This window comes from Maylandia zebra, linkage group LG22 (genome assembly GCF_041146795.1).
Source record: "Maylandia zebra isolate NMK-2024a linkage group LG22, Mzebra_GT3a, whole genome shotgun sequence".
NCBI classification, from domain to species: domain Eukaryota; kingdom Metazoa; phylum Chordata; class Actinopteri; order Cichliformes; family Cichlidae; genus Maylandia; species Maylandia zebra.
This window is the reverse complement of record NC_135187.1, coordinates 12,371,002-12,390,415: the sequence shown is the minus strand read 5'-3', so window position 1 is coordinate 12,390,415 and position 19,414 is coordinate 12,371,002. Positions and strand designations below refer to the sequence as shown.

Genomic DNA, 19,414 nt, shown 5'->3' with positions numbered 1-19,414 from the left:
ACATATTCAAGTTGAAGACTGCAGTTCTGAGTCAAAAACAATGTTAAAACGAACACTTTACACAGTAGGAAAAGCACAAGTGTGAATAATAAAAAATATGGACTGTTAAAATTTCCTCTGCTTTGGCTTCGGGGTCCTGGTATTGTTCATGCAGACTCATTGTCACAAACTAAACAGAGCCATCAGATATTTTTATACCAGTGTTTTACTATAATGTCAAGTAACATTTTTTTCTTCCTTTTTACTAAAAAAAAAAAAAAAAAAAAAAAAAAGAAGCTATATGTGAAAAGTCTTTTATTTGGCAGCCAGAATGTAAAGGCATTTATTTTTTAGCACACACTTAATTTCCACATTGTGTTGACACTGATCACATGAAGACCAAATGTAACTGCAACAAGCCGTCAAGCCTGAAGTCTGTAACAAGACTTATTACTCAGTAACCAGACATTCTTGCTCCTCCTCTCGTATTCTCCCAGCTGCTCCTCTTGCTCTCTCCCTCTCCTCCTGCTCATGTAGGGAGTTCTGCCCCGTGGTTTTGCCGTGCTGCTCCTTCAGGTGCCGACGTAAGGCAGGCTTGTGGGCAAAGTGGGCGTGGCAGTAAGCGCAGCGATGAGGCCGCTCGCCACTGTGGAGGTTCATGTGGTCTATCAGAGTGGATTTTTGGGTGAACGTCTTGTAGCACAGGGGGCACTGGTGCGTTTTGCCGGCCCCTCTGTGCACGGCCATGTGCCGGGTGAGGTTCGTAGAGTGGTGGAAGTGCTTCCCGCAGCAGGGGCAGGCATAGAGCAGGTGAGTGGAGCGGGAGTGGATTGCGAGGGAATGGGCTGAAGGGAAAGTCATGTTGCAGTGCTCGCAGATTACAGGGCCAGCTACGCTGGAAGTAGACCCCACCACGGCAACAGACTCATCGCTGCCTTCGTTTGTTCCAACAGTCGTCAACCCTGAACTCCCTTCACCAGCACCACAAGCAGACTCTTCCAGGGAGAACTGGTTAAGACTGTTAGCGGGTATCGGTGAAACCTTTTCCCCCTGTGTGCTGCCCATGCTGAAGTCCAACTCTGGGATCTCAACCGTGACAATATTTCTTGATGCCCTCAGTCCTTCTTGGCTGTAGTCCAGGCCAAAGCCACCTCCAGCAGATGTAAGATACCAGAGATCCTGGTGTTGGGTGATGCCTATAGGTCTTTTCTCCTGAGATGACACCCACCTTTTTCTTTTTAAACCCCTCCCCCTTCCCCTTCCTCTGCTATGGCCAATATTAGTCTCAGAGATTCTTCGACTTAGAGCGCGGAGACTTTCTACTGAAAACTCTCCAGAACTGAGACCTGCTGGATTCAAATCATACTCGCCACTTTCTCCAATCACAACTTCTTCTGTCTCTGAGAAGTTGGCGCCTTGAGGTACCTCAGAGGGAGCTCCTTTTTCCTCCTCCCTGTCTCTGTCAGTGTGCTCATTTTCAGAAATATACACTCTTAACATATTGTAGTTCTCCTGTCTGGCCTCTTCATCCTCATCTGATGCATGGACCTGTAAGAGAAGTGCAGACTTGGTGAGGTGTCTAAGGCTACAACTAATGATGCCCGGAAACTACCAGAATATCCATCAAAATACCCATGTGTGCTTCAGACTGCTTACTCCAAACCACTTTTAACACTACTCCCATAAAGGTGAGATCTGACGACCTGCCCAGTACGCTTAATGATGATTTTTTTCAGGATTTTTCTTGTTCTTTCAAAAGCGTATTCTTTGCTTGAATAAATTAAATACCACTTTAGAAAAATAGGACACATGAGCAAAGGCTTCGGTAAATTGTGAGGATTTTTTTTTTGTCATTATCCTTAAGGTCTTTTCCAGCTCTATTCATTAGGATGGACACCTCTGCAACCTTCATCTCCTTAATTGGACCACATGGCTCCAAGTAGCTTTAAGGGAAGCTGTTAGGACTGAAGTTCACTGAATGTTTCCAGGCTGCACCGTGAGTGATTAATCAGGGGGGTAACAGTGTAGCAGATACCAGAGGCCAAAACAGCTCCATCTCACAGGCTAACATTCCCCATGCTTGGCCTAAACCCGACCTCTGACCCTAAACCATAAAAGTGACAAACTAAACACTAAACACGTGAAAGAAGAACCTTTTCGTCTCCTTACAGAGCGATACGTCGGGGTGAGTTATGGCAGATTTTGGCAGGACTGTGCAGAACCAACAGGATAAGAAAGTTCAACCAAAGGATCATTTGTACAACTGAAAAATCAGAAACTACAACATGTTCTTTAGGATACAGAAATGACCACAAATATAATTTTTATTCTATTTTGAGTAAAAAAAAATGGACTGCCATCCTATTCCAATCTAATTTCCTATACCCCTCCTCACAGAGACATTTCTTCTGATACTGCATCCCCTCTGAGGAGACATCTCCCCATGTCTCCACCATAAATCAGTACGCACACCAGAAACAGAGCAAAACTTAACTGAAAAAGAACAGCATTCAAATATATATAGTGTTTGTAAGCCAAATTATATTTCAGAAAATGCTACAGTCGGGATAATTGACAGTATGATCTTTAATCTGTTAACCAATGCTAGAATAAGAACTAAATTATTTGAATTACAAATAAACTACACTTTATTTTACTTTGTACAAAAATGAACTAAAGTAAAAAAAATATACAGGAAATGTGTAAACCAGCCCAGAGGCTTTGGTACATGACAGTAACATTCCGAGTGCAAGTCAGCTCTGTCGCCGACAGCATTCACTTAGCCGGCAAGGCGTCTTATTTTGAAAATTGACTGTGTTCTCTATGCAGTTTCTCTGTCTGACTTCCTGTCCACAAAAGGCCCCTATATGACAATTCAAATTCCCTAAAAAGAAACACTGAAAGCAATAAAAACTAAACTGAAATGCACAAACCTAACCGGGAAGTGAACTGAAACCAAATTCACCTGAAAAATAAATAAATTAAAAAGAATGAAAAATGTAAAAGTAATGGGCTGCTTATATCCTCTTTACTGAGTAATAATGTTCGAAATTTTGTTATGATCGACTTTAAATTATCCTTAAAATTAATCTTTTTCCTTACTCACAGAAAAGTCGGTTAGTCTAAATTATTTTACCAGACATCATGACAACATCCTATGCACAAGTACAAGTGATCTAAAATGTTATTAGAAAAAGAAATACCTTAATGAAGCCCTCATCCAGTGCAGCACTGTCATCATGCAGCTGACTGCTTCCCTGAGCAGACAATTCGCCGTTGCTCTCCTCCACCGAGCGCACTACAGGGCTGTGGGAGTGCACAGGGGAAGGCTGCCTAGGTGGAGGTGATGCGACTGAATGGACACTGCCGCTGACGATCACTGGCCTGGTTTCAGTTTCCTCTGTGGGCGTCTAGAAAAAGGATAAAATTTGGATGTTTTACGCTGATGTCAGCATTGTTAATATGGAAATTTCCTGTAGCATATTTTATATCCTACAGTAGGTTATATATATCCTATAGGACATTTATATTTTTTGTGTCATTGTCAAATCAGTTTCTTGATGTAAAATTCACTGTTGCCAACAGGAGCAGCACTAATGGGATCCCCTTAAACTGATTTTTAGTTTTAGTGTCCTTATTTTCCTCTAAGTTAACGATTCTGTCACATGACGTCATGTTTCATACTGACAGACGATGGCGCTAAACGTGTTTTAAAAATTTTAAGCACTTCTTTCGTAAACCCAGCTTCACGGACAGTTTTACATCTATGTCGCATTTTGAGACCAGCGCCTGTAAATTAGCCTTTATATGTGTAACGTTTCATGTCCCCTTTAAGATAAGCAGTGTGTGATCTGGCGAAAATGTATGGCATCACTGTGTTGACATAGGGCGTTGTGTTGAAAAAATAAAGTGTGTTGTACAGCTCTCTCTGTGCCCGTTCACGTGATATACTACTCAATATAGTTGCTTGGAATTTAACCTTGGGTGCTTACAATGACACTCAAAGTTAAATGTTAACCCAATCAAGGTACTCAAAATTGTGGGTAGTATAACGTTTTTACTGATTTTCACATTTGGTGTGACCTTGACCTTGATATTGGTAGGCAGCTATAACAGCTGAACTTGATTTTCACCTAAATTAAACAGCTCGAGCTGTTATTGGTATCTACCATCTCACAAAATTTGAAAATTATATCTTGAAAACTGTGGATGCTAGACTGCCAAAAAACTGAGATAAATAAACTGAACCGAGTACATACAAACAGGATTACAGAAAATCTACTAAAACTTTATCAAGTTTTGCAAGTTCTGAGAATGTGCACACAGCTTAGGGTGAAAAAGGTGCAAGATTTCCAGTTGAAAAACCTGTAATCAGAAAATAAAAAAAATTATAGTTGGACTGCTTTACGTGCTAAATTACTAAATAAATATTAATAATTAAACTCCAGGTAAGAAAGCAGGAAGAAATATAATTAATGTCTACTGACTGACCTTAGATTGACTGGGGTTCTTCAGCTGGACATATTTCTCCAGAGCTCCTCTGCAGCGCTCTACGATGTGCTCCATCTGAAGGTAGCTGGCAGCCGTCAGGTAGTTTACGATCTCCTCTGGGTTGAACTGCAGGATTCCAGTGTAGCAAGACTGAAGCAGATCACACACCACTGTGGAGCTGTACAGCATCGACACCTGGAGAAAAATCATGAACACAGAACAGCTTCATTTAATCTGAATAGGAGCCATAATCTCACATGTGCTGATGGGGGCCTACCTGAAGCCTGGACGATGGGTTGAGGAGGAATTGATCTCTCAGGAAGGGTGAGCAGGCAGCCAGCACCACCTTATGTCCCCTGAACGTCTGGTTGTTACTGGCCACGATGGTGATGTCGCAGAAATGCTGGCGGGATCTCAGTGAATTCATGTGCTTCAGGGTCATGTTCCCATGTCCCGGGAGCCGGAAAAACACCAACTCCATCTTCTGAGGAGAAACAAGAATCTGTAGGTGATTTCACTTCGTTAAATACGTACAGGTGAGCCTTTCATAAAAGATTAACAACACAAATCAGTTATTAGACTCACACAGTGTAATGTGATGAGGGTTTAAGAAAGGATATCATATCACAGGTTTGTATTCTGTTTATACTCAAGTGTCCACACTACAAGGTCAATGCTGGGAGCAAAGATTTGGAAACCGAAATCCCAGCAGAGGATTGGAAATCAGCTTGTGCTGGGATGGATGGATGGATGGATGAATAGATAGACCAAGACAAGAGGGTAGGGCTGTTCGATATAACGATATATATCGGATGACGATATAAAAACGTCGATCGTTTCATTTTACGCTATCGTTTGTTTTGTGCTGTTGCAAAATAAACTGTTTACGGCAATATTTTTTCATCGTTTCGATGGTCACTGTAGTGGCTATATTAATTTCCTAAAGTTCTCTCTTTCTCTTATATGTAATATAATCACACTATGGACGACAAGTGCCTGTTTTTATGCGTTGTCGTTAGCAACAACGACGGTAAAACCATCACGTGTCCGCTTGTTTATTTTCTACATAAACCTTTCACAATAAAGCTCAAGATCCTGTTGAGACTTTTCAAAATAAACTGAATCACGTGAAAGAGTATGCAGAGTATTTACCGATGAGAAGTAAAAAAAGAGCCGTCAGGTGCTAAAAAATAAACCTTAGACTCAAACGTTAGAACAGGCTTTTCCCTGCAGCACGCCGTGTAATAAATACTCAAAGAAAACGGCGGCCGTTACAACCTATGTCTAAAAATGTGTAGTTTAATGCATTGGTAAAACACTCGACTCTAGATACACGACGCCCAGCTGGAAACACTTCAGCTACCCGAGATTCACAGAATTTACAGAAAATGTAAAATTTTTGTGATTTATATCGTTATCGGACGATAGATTTTTTATATCGGGATATGAGATTTTGGTCATATCGCACAGCCCCAACAATATGTATGAGTCTCAACAAACTCAAGAAAACTTCAGATCCATGAGAAATAGGGCTGCCACGATTTGTCGACTAGTCACGATTACGTCGACTATCAAAATCGTCGACGACTGATTTAATAGTCGACGCTTCGTTTGAAGCTTTGTAAGATCACAAAAGACGCAGGAATAAGTAGCAGGATTTAAGAGTGTAATAACGGACTGAAACAGAAGATGGCAGCACTGCATGTACAAGGATGCCAGCTGCCGTTAAACCCCGAAGAAGAAGAAGCAGCTGTGTCCCAGAAATCATAGCGCGGCCCAGCTTAGTTTCCAACAATGGCGGCAGCTAGTTAGTTTTAATGTTACTCTTAGTGATGGCCAAATGAAGCTTTCCGAAGCACTGAAGCTTGTATTGAAAAACGGTTCATTACTCGAAGCTTTTCAACACAGTCCTCTCCGGTGACATCTGGTGGTGAAAATTTTGAAGAGCAGCTTGAATCTGCAAAATAAAACGGACTGCTCAATTATCACTGCTCACTCAAGAGTGGAGTTCTCTCTGATATTGGGCCACCGTTCCGTTGCTTTGAACATGTAATTGGTTTTGTTTTCTCGATTGGGGGGCTGAAAAAAATGTAATGCGTATTTGCGTAATACATTTTGATCAATAAACTTTCCCTATTTAAACATGCACTATGGTGGCCTTTCTTTGCTCATAACTCCTTGATGTTGGTAAATACAATAAGTGAGCAATATATATAATATACATATGATAATGCACAGCACATTATGGAGTATGCCCCTGCTGTGAAGTCCTGCCTCCATCTACTTGTCGTTTAATCACTGGACAGCTGGACAGGTTCATACAAAATATTAGATTAGGCCAATTGTCCTATACATATTTTTGACCTATGGGTGGGATTGATTGTGAACTGGAAAGGGAAAATGCTTAGGGAGCTGAGTACGGCTGCATCGTCACTGATTTGTAGAATCATTTTGATTCGATACAGGATCCGATTCAATTTGATTGGAATCTGGAAAGTTTTGCCTCAGTCAGAAATATTACAAGTCTGATCATTTAACAGTATATATCCATAATTTCGTATCTATTAAAAGAAAGCTGACACATGTGAGACTTAATTAGAGATGTAAACAGAGAGTTATGAAACCTGCAGCTGCAGAAGCCAGCGAAAAAAAAAGAGGCAAACACAGCGCGGACCCGCCGACACATCAAAATCTGACTCTGACGCGTCGGGTCCGCGCTCTGTGTTCACGTTTGTATGCAGAATCCGTAAACCTGCTCCCAGTTACTGTTTTAGCTGCATGGTGTTTGACGACATGTTGTGAGGTTTAACCTGAGATGCTGGCGTTTCAGGCATAATAACGTTAATTTACAAATCGACACGGGATTTTAATGAATCAATATCACTTTATTCAATTTAGCATGGATTGTAATCAGAAAGGCGATAATCAAAACCCACCCCTAATCAAGAACTTGCAAAGTAAAAACATGATCAATGTAAGGTAGCCCTTTTGTTATTTACAGTTAACAAGAGGATTAGTGTTACTGTGCGCTGGCTGAGTCTGTTTCTTTTCTTAGAAATAGTTTCTCCTGCCCTGGAGAAAATCCACTTGCATGGAACAGAAGAGGCTGTGGAGTGCAGGAACTACACTGCAAGTTGGTAGATATGCAGGTATTCCTGGGTCCTGCAGACTATCACCTAAAAACAATAAACAAAATGATTTTCTAAACTGTAGCAATGTCATGTACGTATAGTGTCAAATACATTTTTGTAGTCTTCATCAGCTTTAATTCACATGGAAGTGTTCCTAAAGTCATATGCTGTAATGATATTTACATTATGAAAACATGATTTTGGACATTTCAAGTTTTTCACTTCGGCAGATAAAATGAATTGAGCAAAATCAACTCAAAATATTCCCACACGCCAGAACGTCCTCTCTTCCTCGCTGGCTCCATATCTGTCAGTGGAATGATCACCTCGTCGCTATCTGTCACCATCAACACACTCCACGAATCCCGTGGATGATTCACTTCCTTATATCTGTTTGAATCAGGTACCGAAGCAGTTACGTGCGTAATGAAGCTTCGGACGTCACTGGTCACGTGACTTTTGCCAAACGAAGCAAGCCTCGGCACAGTGCTTCTGAACCAGTGTGTTGTTTTTTTCGACACACGCTCCGGAGCGTCAGCTTCAAGCGGGCCATCACTAGTTACTCTTATTATTCTTTCTGGGTCAGAAAATAAACGTTTAACGTATTTTCAGGCGAGAATGTAGCTGTGTAAACCTCAAATATCGGCTCAGTTTATCAGGACACCACATATTTTCAAAAGCGCTCCGACGTTTTCGGAGACGTCTGTTACCCACCAGCTCGATAGCTAGCCGGGGGCTAGGTCACTAGCGCGGTGAGAACACCGGACTCCCGGCAAATTGTTTTCTAACCCACCGCCGTCTTTCGCTACTCAGGTTAAATATATATGAGTCACTTAGATAAATTAAAAATGTTGTTGTTTGGCTTTTTTTTTTTTGTATTTTATTTGTTCCTGAGTAAATCGGTTTGTCTGAGATTAAAGTTATAGTTTTTACACAGCTGAATAAACGTCAAGCAGACAGCTGATTATCAAAAGTGTGAGATGCTGGAGAATATACTCCGTTGTCCTGTTATATTTTAGATAGCAAGGAGTTTATTAAACTTCACCGAAACAATCTGCAAATTTCATTAAAATTGAATAAACTATCATCTTGTCTTTATTTTTAGTTAGCACCTTAAACACTTAAAGCTGTAAGCTAATGATAGTTATATAAGAGCAGATGCTGCTGGTGCAATAAGCTGTACGTTTTACGTCCAGTGGATGATGATCTGATTAGTCGACTAATCGCATAAATAATCGGTGACTAGTCGACTATCAAAATAATCGTTTGTGGCAGCCCTAATGAGAAACAACCCAAAGAGTACAAAGAGCTACTGAGATCTACTCAACACCTGAGGTGTGATCAAAATGTCCAGAAACCTGCCAGTAATAACCCTAAACCTGGCTGATCTGCCCTTCGGGGTTATCATCTTCTGCACCTCTGATCTGGCCTCAGCCCAGCTGCTTTTTATGATAACTTCCTGACAGACACATTGCCCGCTCTTTCAACCTAACTGGATAACCCTAACTAGATATAGTTCAATACTTTTAAGTAATCAGGTAAAGTCTATGATTTTTTAAAATGTGCCTGTTCCCTGAAACTTTTCTCTGACTTCAAAGACACACTCATTAAAGACGCTCTTTTATATTGCTGGCTTTATTATTGGATAGCTGAAATGTGGTCCAATTATAGGAGTATTTTATCTATTATTTTTTTTCTAAATAAAATATAGACTGGCTTTTTCTGTAAATATTTTGTTTATAGAGGACTGACAGTGACAAAAAGCACCTCCTTCAGCTGCACATTTCATAAAAATCACACACACCTTCTGGTCTCAAAGTGTGTAACAAATGTGGAATGTGTTACAGATAATGAGATCAAACAAGGACAATGCAATACTGCCTATTGCCTAATAAAGGAAGCTTCCTAAAAAGAACAAAGCGCTTCAGAACAGGAATCAGCTGATGGTTTGTTTGAATAACAAATCTTTAAAGGGGAAATGAAACGAAGAGATCAAAGTGATGACTGTTAATCATCTGCTCAACTGACACTAGGATTAATTACTAATCTGTTATCAAAATAATCAGTTTCATTGATTGTTTTTTGCCTAACAAAAGGCCAAACATTCTGCAATACTGACCAGCCAGTATTTTTTCTATACATCTTAGGGTTTTAGATTTTTAAGGTGGAAAAAAAAAGTTCTGATACTTACTGGCCCATATTCTTTCTTTTGTTGGGTAACTGTTTCATGTTTAGATCTGTGATTATTGGTGTGAGAGAAAGAAATTAAAATGCCACATGACCATTAAAACCATTAATTTGGCAAATAATTGTCTGATTAATACCTTCTTATCTTCACAAAATCTAACTAATGTGAGTAAACTCCTTTTCTGTAAGACTGAGCTAACAGTCTTGAGTCTCCCCTGATTTCTTTATATTTTACTAGGAAAATGGGAAATGGGTGCAGCGATTTATTAAAATGTATGCAAACTTCCATGGAAAAGCAATAAAAAAGGGAAAAACAGAGCTTGTACATTCTAACAAGCTTTAAAGTCAACATTTGGTAAGATCAGGCTGAACTCTCTTAAGCAGGTTTTCTTGTAATTTATTTAAGTAGTCTTCAGGAATACTTCATGCTTACTAATGGCTCTTTGACAGCCACTTTTCCACTGATATAATTTCTGAACAGTAGATGAATCAACTGGGGGGGGGGCAAATGCATCTCTCGGGTCCTCTGTCAGGTCTTTGTCGGACTTTCAGATACTGTCCAACAGCTGTAGATCGTTTTTTTCTTCTTTGGACCTCTGTGTCTAGCTTAATCAATTTTTAAGGACACACTGCACACCAAGTCAAGCTATGCCAAGTCTTCAGCTAGTAACTTGTTAGGAATCACCTAGTTCATGCAAAAATAAAATTTCATATCTCTGAAAGTGTTATTTTTGGTACTTTTCATAGATTCGGCTAAAAAGAAACAGGAATAAATTATGTGTTAAAGCAACAGGCACCGGTAACAAACTGCCTCAAGATGAAATTTTAAATTGGTTCTTTGTTAAGTTGTCTGTTATGTGTAGAGACAACAATGGTTCATCCCTTAAGTTAGGAGCCTTTTTTAAATGCTCGAATGAGTCATAGGTCAGTCTTGAGTGGCTTAACAAACACCCGCAAAAAAGTTTGTCGGCAGACAGAGAGTAGCAGATAACAACAGACTCAATAAACTGAAGCCAGTAATGTTGTGGGTGTAGTCTCTGACAGAGGTTTCAGAAAGGAGGATACTGTCCCAGTTATGGTCAGTATTGGCCAATCCTTCACACCCTCTCCATCTTGTGCTGGACAGCCACAGCTGCTTTTTCACTCCACCATGATGGACCTCATAACCATTCCTACCAAGAGCCAACAAATATCACTTCTTTATCACACCTCACCTATTTTTACTTGTAATACCTTGTCTATACAGTAGGGGTGGGGGGAAAAAATCGATACTGTGTAGTATCGTGATATTTTGTTTGCTAATAATGTATCCATACAGGGACAGCAGAAATCGATATTTTGTTACAAAAAAAGTTTTTGTGGACTGGAACATGCTCTGACTTCAGAGCATTCAGATACAAAGTGAGTGAAAAAACAGAAGACAACATCCAAAGAAATATTTTAAAGAGCATTTCAGAAAGCCTGGAGTACTATTGCTCAAGATCACTTTAATATAAATGACAAGAAAGCTTGGATCCTATAAAGAAATAACGGGTGGCTCAAGACTTTTGCATAGTACTGTCTCTCAAGATAATGACGACAAAATAAAGGATGAAAACTGGTCAATTAGCACAATAAATATGTAGATTAAACATGCTTCTAGTGGCCAACAAAAAATAAGATCCATGGTAGGCGCAAATCAAACTGACAAAGACAATTTAAAAAATCAGTGTTTGTAAATAGTGGTATAACACCAACTAAGGTTAAGAGGACCTATGGGACGAAATTATATAATGCTAGCTCACTTTAGTAACATGTTATATTAATGTAATCCACTAACTGATGTGATATAAACAGACTAATTATATCCACGCTGAAAAGTTAGACTGGCTAACATTTGAACTTGAAAAGCGGATATTAAAAAAAGCTTACCGTTTCGTGTGTTTCAACAGTAGTGGAGCCTATAATAAACTAGTAAAGGTAATTATAAGCTGGCTATAACACACGTTTTTGTCCTCTTTTCATTCCAGTCCAGCTAGCTAACGTTAGCCACTCACTAACAGCTCGCTTTTCGTGTCGTCTCTCCAGTGGCAGCCAAACAAACAAAACCCCCTCAGTTATTGTCAAACTTTGTCGCCTGCTCACCTTCGCCTCTCCTCTCCTTGAATGCCTTGCGGGTGTTCTGACAAACCATCCTACTTTGGCAAAACGTCCTACCCGTAGGATAATTTTACGGTGTCCCCTGACAAACAGTCCTACTTTGGCAAACCGTCCTACCAGTAGGATAATTTTACGCTGCCATATGACAAACTGCCCTACTTTGGCAAAATGTCCTACTGTATGTAATTTATGCACATTTCTGCTGCCAAACAATAATTCCAGCACAAATTTAAGTAGGTATGACGGTTTGCCACTTAACTTTGCCCATCAGAGTATGTTTGTAGCTGATATTCATAAAGCCAGTTCGGTTTGACACTTTTTTTTACCCATTAAAGTGTGCTTGTAGGTCACATTCACAAAGGTAGCATGTTTTGGCACGTAATTCTTCCTGTCAGAGTATGCTTCTACTTTATAATAACAACGGTAGCATGTTTTGGCACGTAATTCTTCCTGTCAGAGTATGCTTCTACTTTATAATAACAAAGGTAGCATGTTTTGGCACGTAATTCTTCCCGTCAGAATTATGCTTCTACTTTATAATAACAACGGTAGCATGTTTTGGCACGTAATTCTTCCTGTCAGAGTATGCTTCTACTTTATAATAACAAAGGTAGCATGTTTTGGCACGTAATTCTTCCTGTCAGAGTATGCTTCTACTTTATAATAACAAAGGTAGCATGTTTTGGCACGTAATTCTTCCCGTCAGAATTATGCTTCTACTTTATAATAACAAAGGTAGCATGTTTTGGCACGTAATTCTTCCCGTCAGAATTATGCTTCTACTTTATAATAACAACGGTAGCATGTTTTGGCACGTAATTCTTCCTGTCAGAGTATGCTTCTACTTTATAATAACAACGGTAGCATGTTTTGGCACGTAATTCTTCCCGTTAGAATTATGCTTCTACTTTATAATAACAACGGTAGCATGTTTTGGCACGTAATTCTTCCCGTTAGAATTATGCTTCTACTTTATAATAACAACGGTAGCATGTTTTGGCACGTAATTCTTCCCGTTAGAATTATGCTTCTACTTTATAATAACAACGGTAGCATGTTTTGGCACGTAATTCTTCCTGTCAGAGTATGCTTCTACTTTATAATAACAACGGTAGCATGTTTTGGCACGTAATTCTTCCCGTTAGAATTATGCTTCTACTTTATAATAACAACGGTAGCATGTTTTGGCACGTAATTCTTCCCGTCAGAATTATGCTTCTACTTTATAATAACAAAGGTAGCATGTTTTGGCACGTAATTCTTCCCGTCAGAATTATGCTTCTACTTTATAATAACAAAGGTAGCATGTTTTGGCACGTAATTCTTCCTGTCAGAGTATGCTTCTACTTTATAATAACAAAGGTAGCATGTTTTGGCACGTAATTCTTCCTGTCAGAGTATGCTTCTACTTTATAATAACAAAGGTAGCATGTTTTGGCACGTAATTCTTCCCGTTAGAATTATGCTTCTACTTTATAATAACAACGGTAGCATGTTTTGGCACGTAATTCTTCCCGTCAGAATTATGCTTCTACTTTATAATAACAAAGGTAGCATGTTTTGGCACGTAATTCTTCCTGTCAGAGTATGCTTCTACTTTATAATAACAAAGGTAGCATGTTTTGGCACGTAATTCTTCCCGTTAGAATTATGCTTCTACTTTATAATAACAACGGTAGCATGTTTTGGCACGTAATTCTTCCCGTCAGAATTATGCTTCTACTTTATAATAACAAAGGTAGCATGTTTTGGCACGTAATTCTTCCCGTTAGAATTATGCTTCTACTTTATAATAACAACGGTAGCATGTTTTGGCACGTAATTCTTCCTGTCAGAGTATGCTTCTACTTTATAATAACAAAGGTAGCATGTTTTGGCACGTAATTCTTCCCGTCAGAATTATGCTTCTACTTTATAATAACAACGGTAGCATGTTTTGGCACTTGTTTGTAGAAGCAGTCTGCATGCCAAGGTGCTTAAGTTATACAGCTGTCACCACTGAAGTGATTGGAACACCTGACTATATAAACTTTGACAATGAACTCACTCCATTATAGTTACAGTATATATTTACTGAATATATTTACAGATACATATATTTGACATTTATATAGATCTAACAGAACACAGGGAGAAAGAACTGAAAAAGAAACAGTGTACAAATTATGCACATTTGTCGCACAGGTACTTGACCAGGCTGCTCTCATATTGAGCACATCCAAAATGTGCCCATCTGGAACAAAACTCGCACTGCACCTGAAGAGGGAGAGGGGTGTAAGTGTGTTAAACAACATTATGAGTTTGATGAGAAAATAATTACTACAGTGGCTTGCAAAAGTATTCGGCCCCCGTTAACTTTTCCACATTTTGTCAGATTGCATTCACAAACATGAATCAATTTTATTGGAATTCCACATGAAAAACCAATGTCTCTACCAGTCTCTAGCTGTTAGAGACAGACCCTAAAAGACTGGCAGCTGTAATTGCAGATAAAGGTGGTTCTACAAAGTATTGACTCAGGGGGCTGAATAATTACGCACACCCCACTTTTCAGTTATTCATTTGTAAAAATTGTTTGGAATCATGTATGATTGTTGTTCCACTTCTCACGTGTACACCACTTTGTATTGGTCTTTCACGTGGAATTCCAATTAAAATTGATTTGTGTTTGTGGCTGTAATGTGACAAAATGTGGAAAAGTTCAAGGGGGCCGAATACTATTGCAAGCCACTGTATATTGCATTTGTGGTTTATTTGTTTTACCATTTCAATCATACTGGAGTCTGGATCGGCTTCCAGCATGGAACAAACCACACAGTAGTCATCAGCATTACCTAGAAACACACTGACATTAAACCTAACAGTTTTAAACAAAACTGAAAGTGCTATTGCAATACAAAAGCACATGACTCAACTTACTTTGATGTTCTAGCAGTTCGCAAGCAATTTCAGTGCGGTGCAGCCCAATGGCTTCTGGAGTGGACAGCACCCTAGTAACCTCTCCACTCAGAAGGTAGTGTTCGGCAAACTGTAAAATATGTTACAGTAATTGCAATTGATTAACTTAATTCTAGTTTAATACATTAAATACAATTGCTTATTAAATACCTTCAACACTAAAACTCCACAACTGCTGGAGTCCATCTGCTTGTTGTGTGGCAGAGTCTCCATTTTCCAATCCACTTGGGACTCTTCCTTTCCTTTCATCTTCAGAAAATTCCTAATAAAAACAAAACAAGTTTTTAAAATGTAGCCAGCATTTTGCTCTAAATAAAAAGAAAAAACCCCCCACAAACCAAACAACCTAAAACAGATAATTAATGAATGATGAATACCTCCAGTTACGCATAACTTTCCTTTCATAACAACCTTCATTTCCAAGAGGGTCTAACAGCAGTACAGATTGTGAGGAGATTTTGACAACCTAAAATAAAAATTGTATTTAGTAGAATATGTGTATTACACTCACTTAAGTAAACATAATCAATTGTAAACATTTTCAAAATAAGAATATGCTGCTAAAAAGAACAGTAAAACAAAATAGAGAAAAAACACATGAGGTGTGAACATGTACCACAAGTATCCAGTGTGCACCAGAGTTCAGTGGGCACAACCAAATGTCCTCAGCCGGAAACAACATCTGTGGAATATTTTTAAGTTTATAAAGGTTTAGATTTATTTACATAACATACACTATATAACCAATATAACATCTACATTACCTTGCTGACACATTTAAACTTCCCAGAAAACAGAGAGGTTGCAACAACGCAAGACAACTGATACACGGGTTTCTGAAAAAATGCAAGATTATTATTATTATTATTTTTTTAAATGATTACAAAATTTTATAAAATACCTTTGTGAAATAACTGGCATACGTTCTTACTTGCCTTTTGTTTCTTAATGAGGCAGTGCAGGTATGCATCAATGACCTGTTTGGATTAAAAGAAGATTATTTTTACAGACCACCACTAGGACCAAAAATGATTATTTCACTTACCTCATCAGAAAGCCACCCACTATCCTCCAGTGTGCGAAAAGAAGAGTCATACAATTTGTATGGCCCAACGACTGCCTCCACACGCCCGGTGTCTTTTGCAGCCCAAAGCCACTTCACTAAAAAACAAAATATGATAAGTTTCTTTAGTAATAACAATTGCCATTTGAAAATCACGGTCAATGGCCAACGGGCCACAAGCAGACAAGGGCCAACGGGCCACAAGCAGACAAGGGCCAACGGGCCAACAACATAAACATGCCAGAGGGGAGTAGCTTTATGTAAATCAGAAATTAGCCAAAATTGGACCAACAGGTCAAAATTAGCAAGAGGGGAGAAAAAAATAAAACATTCTATCCATCTGACTAGCCAAACAGGCAACAATTGACCAACCGGTCAGAATGAGATTTTTAGCTATGCCACCTTTTTCTTGAGTGCTGGGTTTCTGGGGGGTCACTGGTACAAGCTCTTCTGGTGCTTGGACTGATTTTACCTGAGCTATTTTTGGTGCAAACTGAATGACAGAGGATCTGTTATTTTGCAGCGCTTCATGTTGATGCTGAGGACTGCAAGGCCACATCTCAGAAGATGGGCTACTCTCAACAGGTTCAGCTGGAGTTGAGACTTGGACAGGGTGGCTTGTTCTATAGGGTTTAATGTGGTCAATACTGTATAGACTTTTTAAAGTATTTCCCTCAGCGTTTTTCAGTCTAACACATTTTCCACTGAAGTCATCAATTGTGTAGGGACCTGAAAAATCCGGTTCAAGTCTTCCTCCTTTTCGCCCACGTTTCCTCATATTTAGAAGCAGAATTTGATCCCCTACATTGTACACAACATTTTTGTACTTTTTCAGGGCCCGCTTGGCATATGCAACCTTTTGCTTGTCTTGTGACTTCGCAATGTTTTCTTGTGCAGTTTCTTTAACTGCATGTTGTGCTTCACTTTCAGACTGTACATAGTCACTGTACCTTTTGTCGTCTGGCAGAATGATGTTGGAAATCTAAAATTTTGTAGATATTAGCAATTAAAACAAGATGATATCATATTCATAAAGACATTACTGGGTTTTTTTCTTAAATGGTTTCAATTCTTAGTTCTAACATAGAAAGAATTTGACAAACACTCACCGGCACTTGAGCAGGCACTTCTGATGGAAATACTGCCTCTCTTCCATACATCAGAAAAAAAGGTGTGTATTTTGTTGTGGTGTGTACTTTTGACCGAAGTGAAAACAGGGTGGGCTCTAGATACAGATCCCAGTTATTCTGCTGGTCATTCACCAGTTTTCGGAGGGCTCTAAATGCAGGCATAGAAATATGTAAACACAGTAAGTAAGACAAAGTTTAATTAGAAGTAAAGAAATTAATAAATTATTAAGTAACAATTAAGTTTGAATAACATAAGTAATGTTATTAAAAACTGATAGATAAAAATTAGGCATACCTTTTTATGTTGTCATTGGTCTTTTCATCTAGACCATTCGTCTGTGGATGGTATGCTGCTGTGACACTTCTTTCAATTTGCAATAACTTGCAAAGATCAGAGTTGAGCTTCAACAGATAAGGACAAGGTTATACTGCTTATACAAGCACACAAGAAAAAATCTTTGACCCCGGTGAAGTAAAGTTAAAAAATGTAACTGAAAATTATTTAACACTTACTTCATTCACAAACTCTCTGCCTTGGTCTGACAAAATCCTTTTGGGGCAGCCATGTCTATATATAATGGAGCACAAGTGCTGGGCTACCTCAGATGCAGATTTCGTTTTTAATGGGAAAGCTTCAACCCATTTTGAAAAGTAGTCAGTTGCAGTAAGTATATACTGGAAGCCGCTTGAAGTTTTAGGAAGAGGTCCAGTAAGATCTATACCAATAAGTTCCCACACTTCAGACACCTATCAAGGACAAATTAATAATTTGAATAACAATTTGTATAATGTACACATTAACATTGATGGTTAAAATTAGTTGGCAAACCCTCCTGCCTTTATGAATATGAGCTACAAGCATAGTTTGATGGGTAAACGGGGCATAATATTTACCTGAATACACTGCAACGGTTGCACAGCAGTCAGTGGTTTCCCAACTTTTTGACACTGGTCACATTCCTGAATCTTTAAGGTAAAAATATTTATGGAATTCACGTAAATGTTCAACATTCTCATTTGTAAAAAACAAAAACACTTAATGACATATTCTCTAACGAACAAACTATTTAGCAACAATAGTTTGTGTGCGTGTCTTCAAATCTCTGCCAGGCCTACGGGTTATTACTGTAATATCACTAATTAACCATATTTATTTATATTTTTAACTGATATCAAAAAATGTGCTTATTTTAAACACTATTTAACAACAGTACAAACAGTTAATACATACCCATGTTTTAATGTCAACTGTCATACCAAACCAGTAAAATCTGGAACACACTGCATTTAGCGTTTTGTGTGTGCCAGTGTGTCCTCCAATTGGAGATGAATGAAACTCATGAAATATCTTCCTGGCATCATCCATGGTTTTTACTACTCTTCTGGTTCCAACAAAGAGTTCTCCATCTGCAGTAAAACAATATATATTTAGAAATTAATTTAACCACATATGAGTTGTTAGTATTAACAGTAAATTACTGACCCTTTTGTTTGAATTTTGAGGCATATCTTCTGAGGTTTTGCCTCTGAGCCTTGTCATATCCTGAAGGGTAGGAGCCCGCAGAAATGAACGCGTAAATCTCTTCCCACTTCTTCTCCATATCTACGAATGTCAGTAAACATTTTCTTATGAGCTTCAATATGTGCAGTTGACAATGCAAATAATTTAACTTATTAAATAACGAAATTACAGAAACAGCCTTAAAACACCGAAGCTGCGGACTCAAAAGTGTTGTGCAAATACCACGTGTCCGGTAACTTGACAGCAGACTTCACTGAATCTGCAAATTCGACAGTTTTGTGCAGAAAGCAGATAGTGACTTCACTTTAATATTGACAAACAATCACAAAGGCTTAAAAAATCAAGTATCAACGTCAATAAAAAGTACTAATACTTACTACTTACCTATTCTCCTGCAAATATGACAATGGAGTAGCGTGAAATCACAGCCGGATGCGCTTAGCTTCCCTTTTTGTGTTGTGCGCATGCGCGCACATGCTCAGGAACTACGGGTAGGACGGTTTACGGGGTAGGAGAAATTCCCAGAACACGGGCTCTCCAGAAAGCAAATCGGAGTTTCTTTAAACGAAGCGACTGTTAAATGAGGAGATGCTAGCCGAACGGGAGCGCTGTCTGTTCATTCCTCCAGACGACACCAGCCTCTGCCTCGGTTTCTGTTTACTTTTCGGCCCCTTTATTTTTTTCGGAGGGGGGTGTAGAAAGCATACCTCGTGACAACAAACACAAACCGCCCCGTATTTCGCCGCTAAGCTGACTTTGAGTCTGTTTTCGCAAGCGACTTCGCCTCGCGGTTAGCCGTAAAACCAGAGTACGT

At 39.0% G+C, this 19,414-nt stretch overlaps 1 protein-coding gene across 6 annotated transcripts; it reads right to left on the bottom strand.

The window, feature by feature from the left end:
• Positions 1-249: 249 nt before the first annotated feature.
• Positions 250-19,410, bottom strand: LOC101468470 (uncharacterized). 6 transcript variants are annotated; one of them, XM_004548963.5, is made up of 6 exons: positions 19,134-19,410; positions 11,913-11,945; positions 4,748-4,972; positions 4,471-4,665; positions 3,183-3,389; positions 250-1,527 (listed from the first exon to the last, which is right to left on the bottom strand). In XM_004548963.5, exons 3-6 carry the CDS (start codon positions 4,949-4,951, stop codon positions 430-432), a joined length of 1,704 nt encoding a protein of 567 aa, XP_004549020.1. In that variant the 5' UTR covers positions 4,952-4,972; positions 11,913-11,945; positions 19,134-19,410; the 3' UTR covers positions 250-429. The 6 variants fall into 6 exon arrangements, with proteins under 6 accessions (XP_004549020.1, XP_004549019.1, XP_004549018.1 ...); XM_004548962.5 differs by having other exon boundaries at positions 4,748-4,951; XM_004548961.4 differs by having other exon boundaries at positions 4,748-4,954; positions 19,134-19,409.
• Positions 19,411-19,414: the final 4 nt, after the last annotated feature.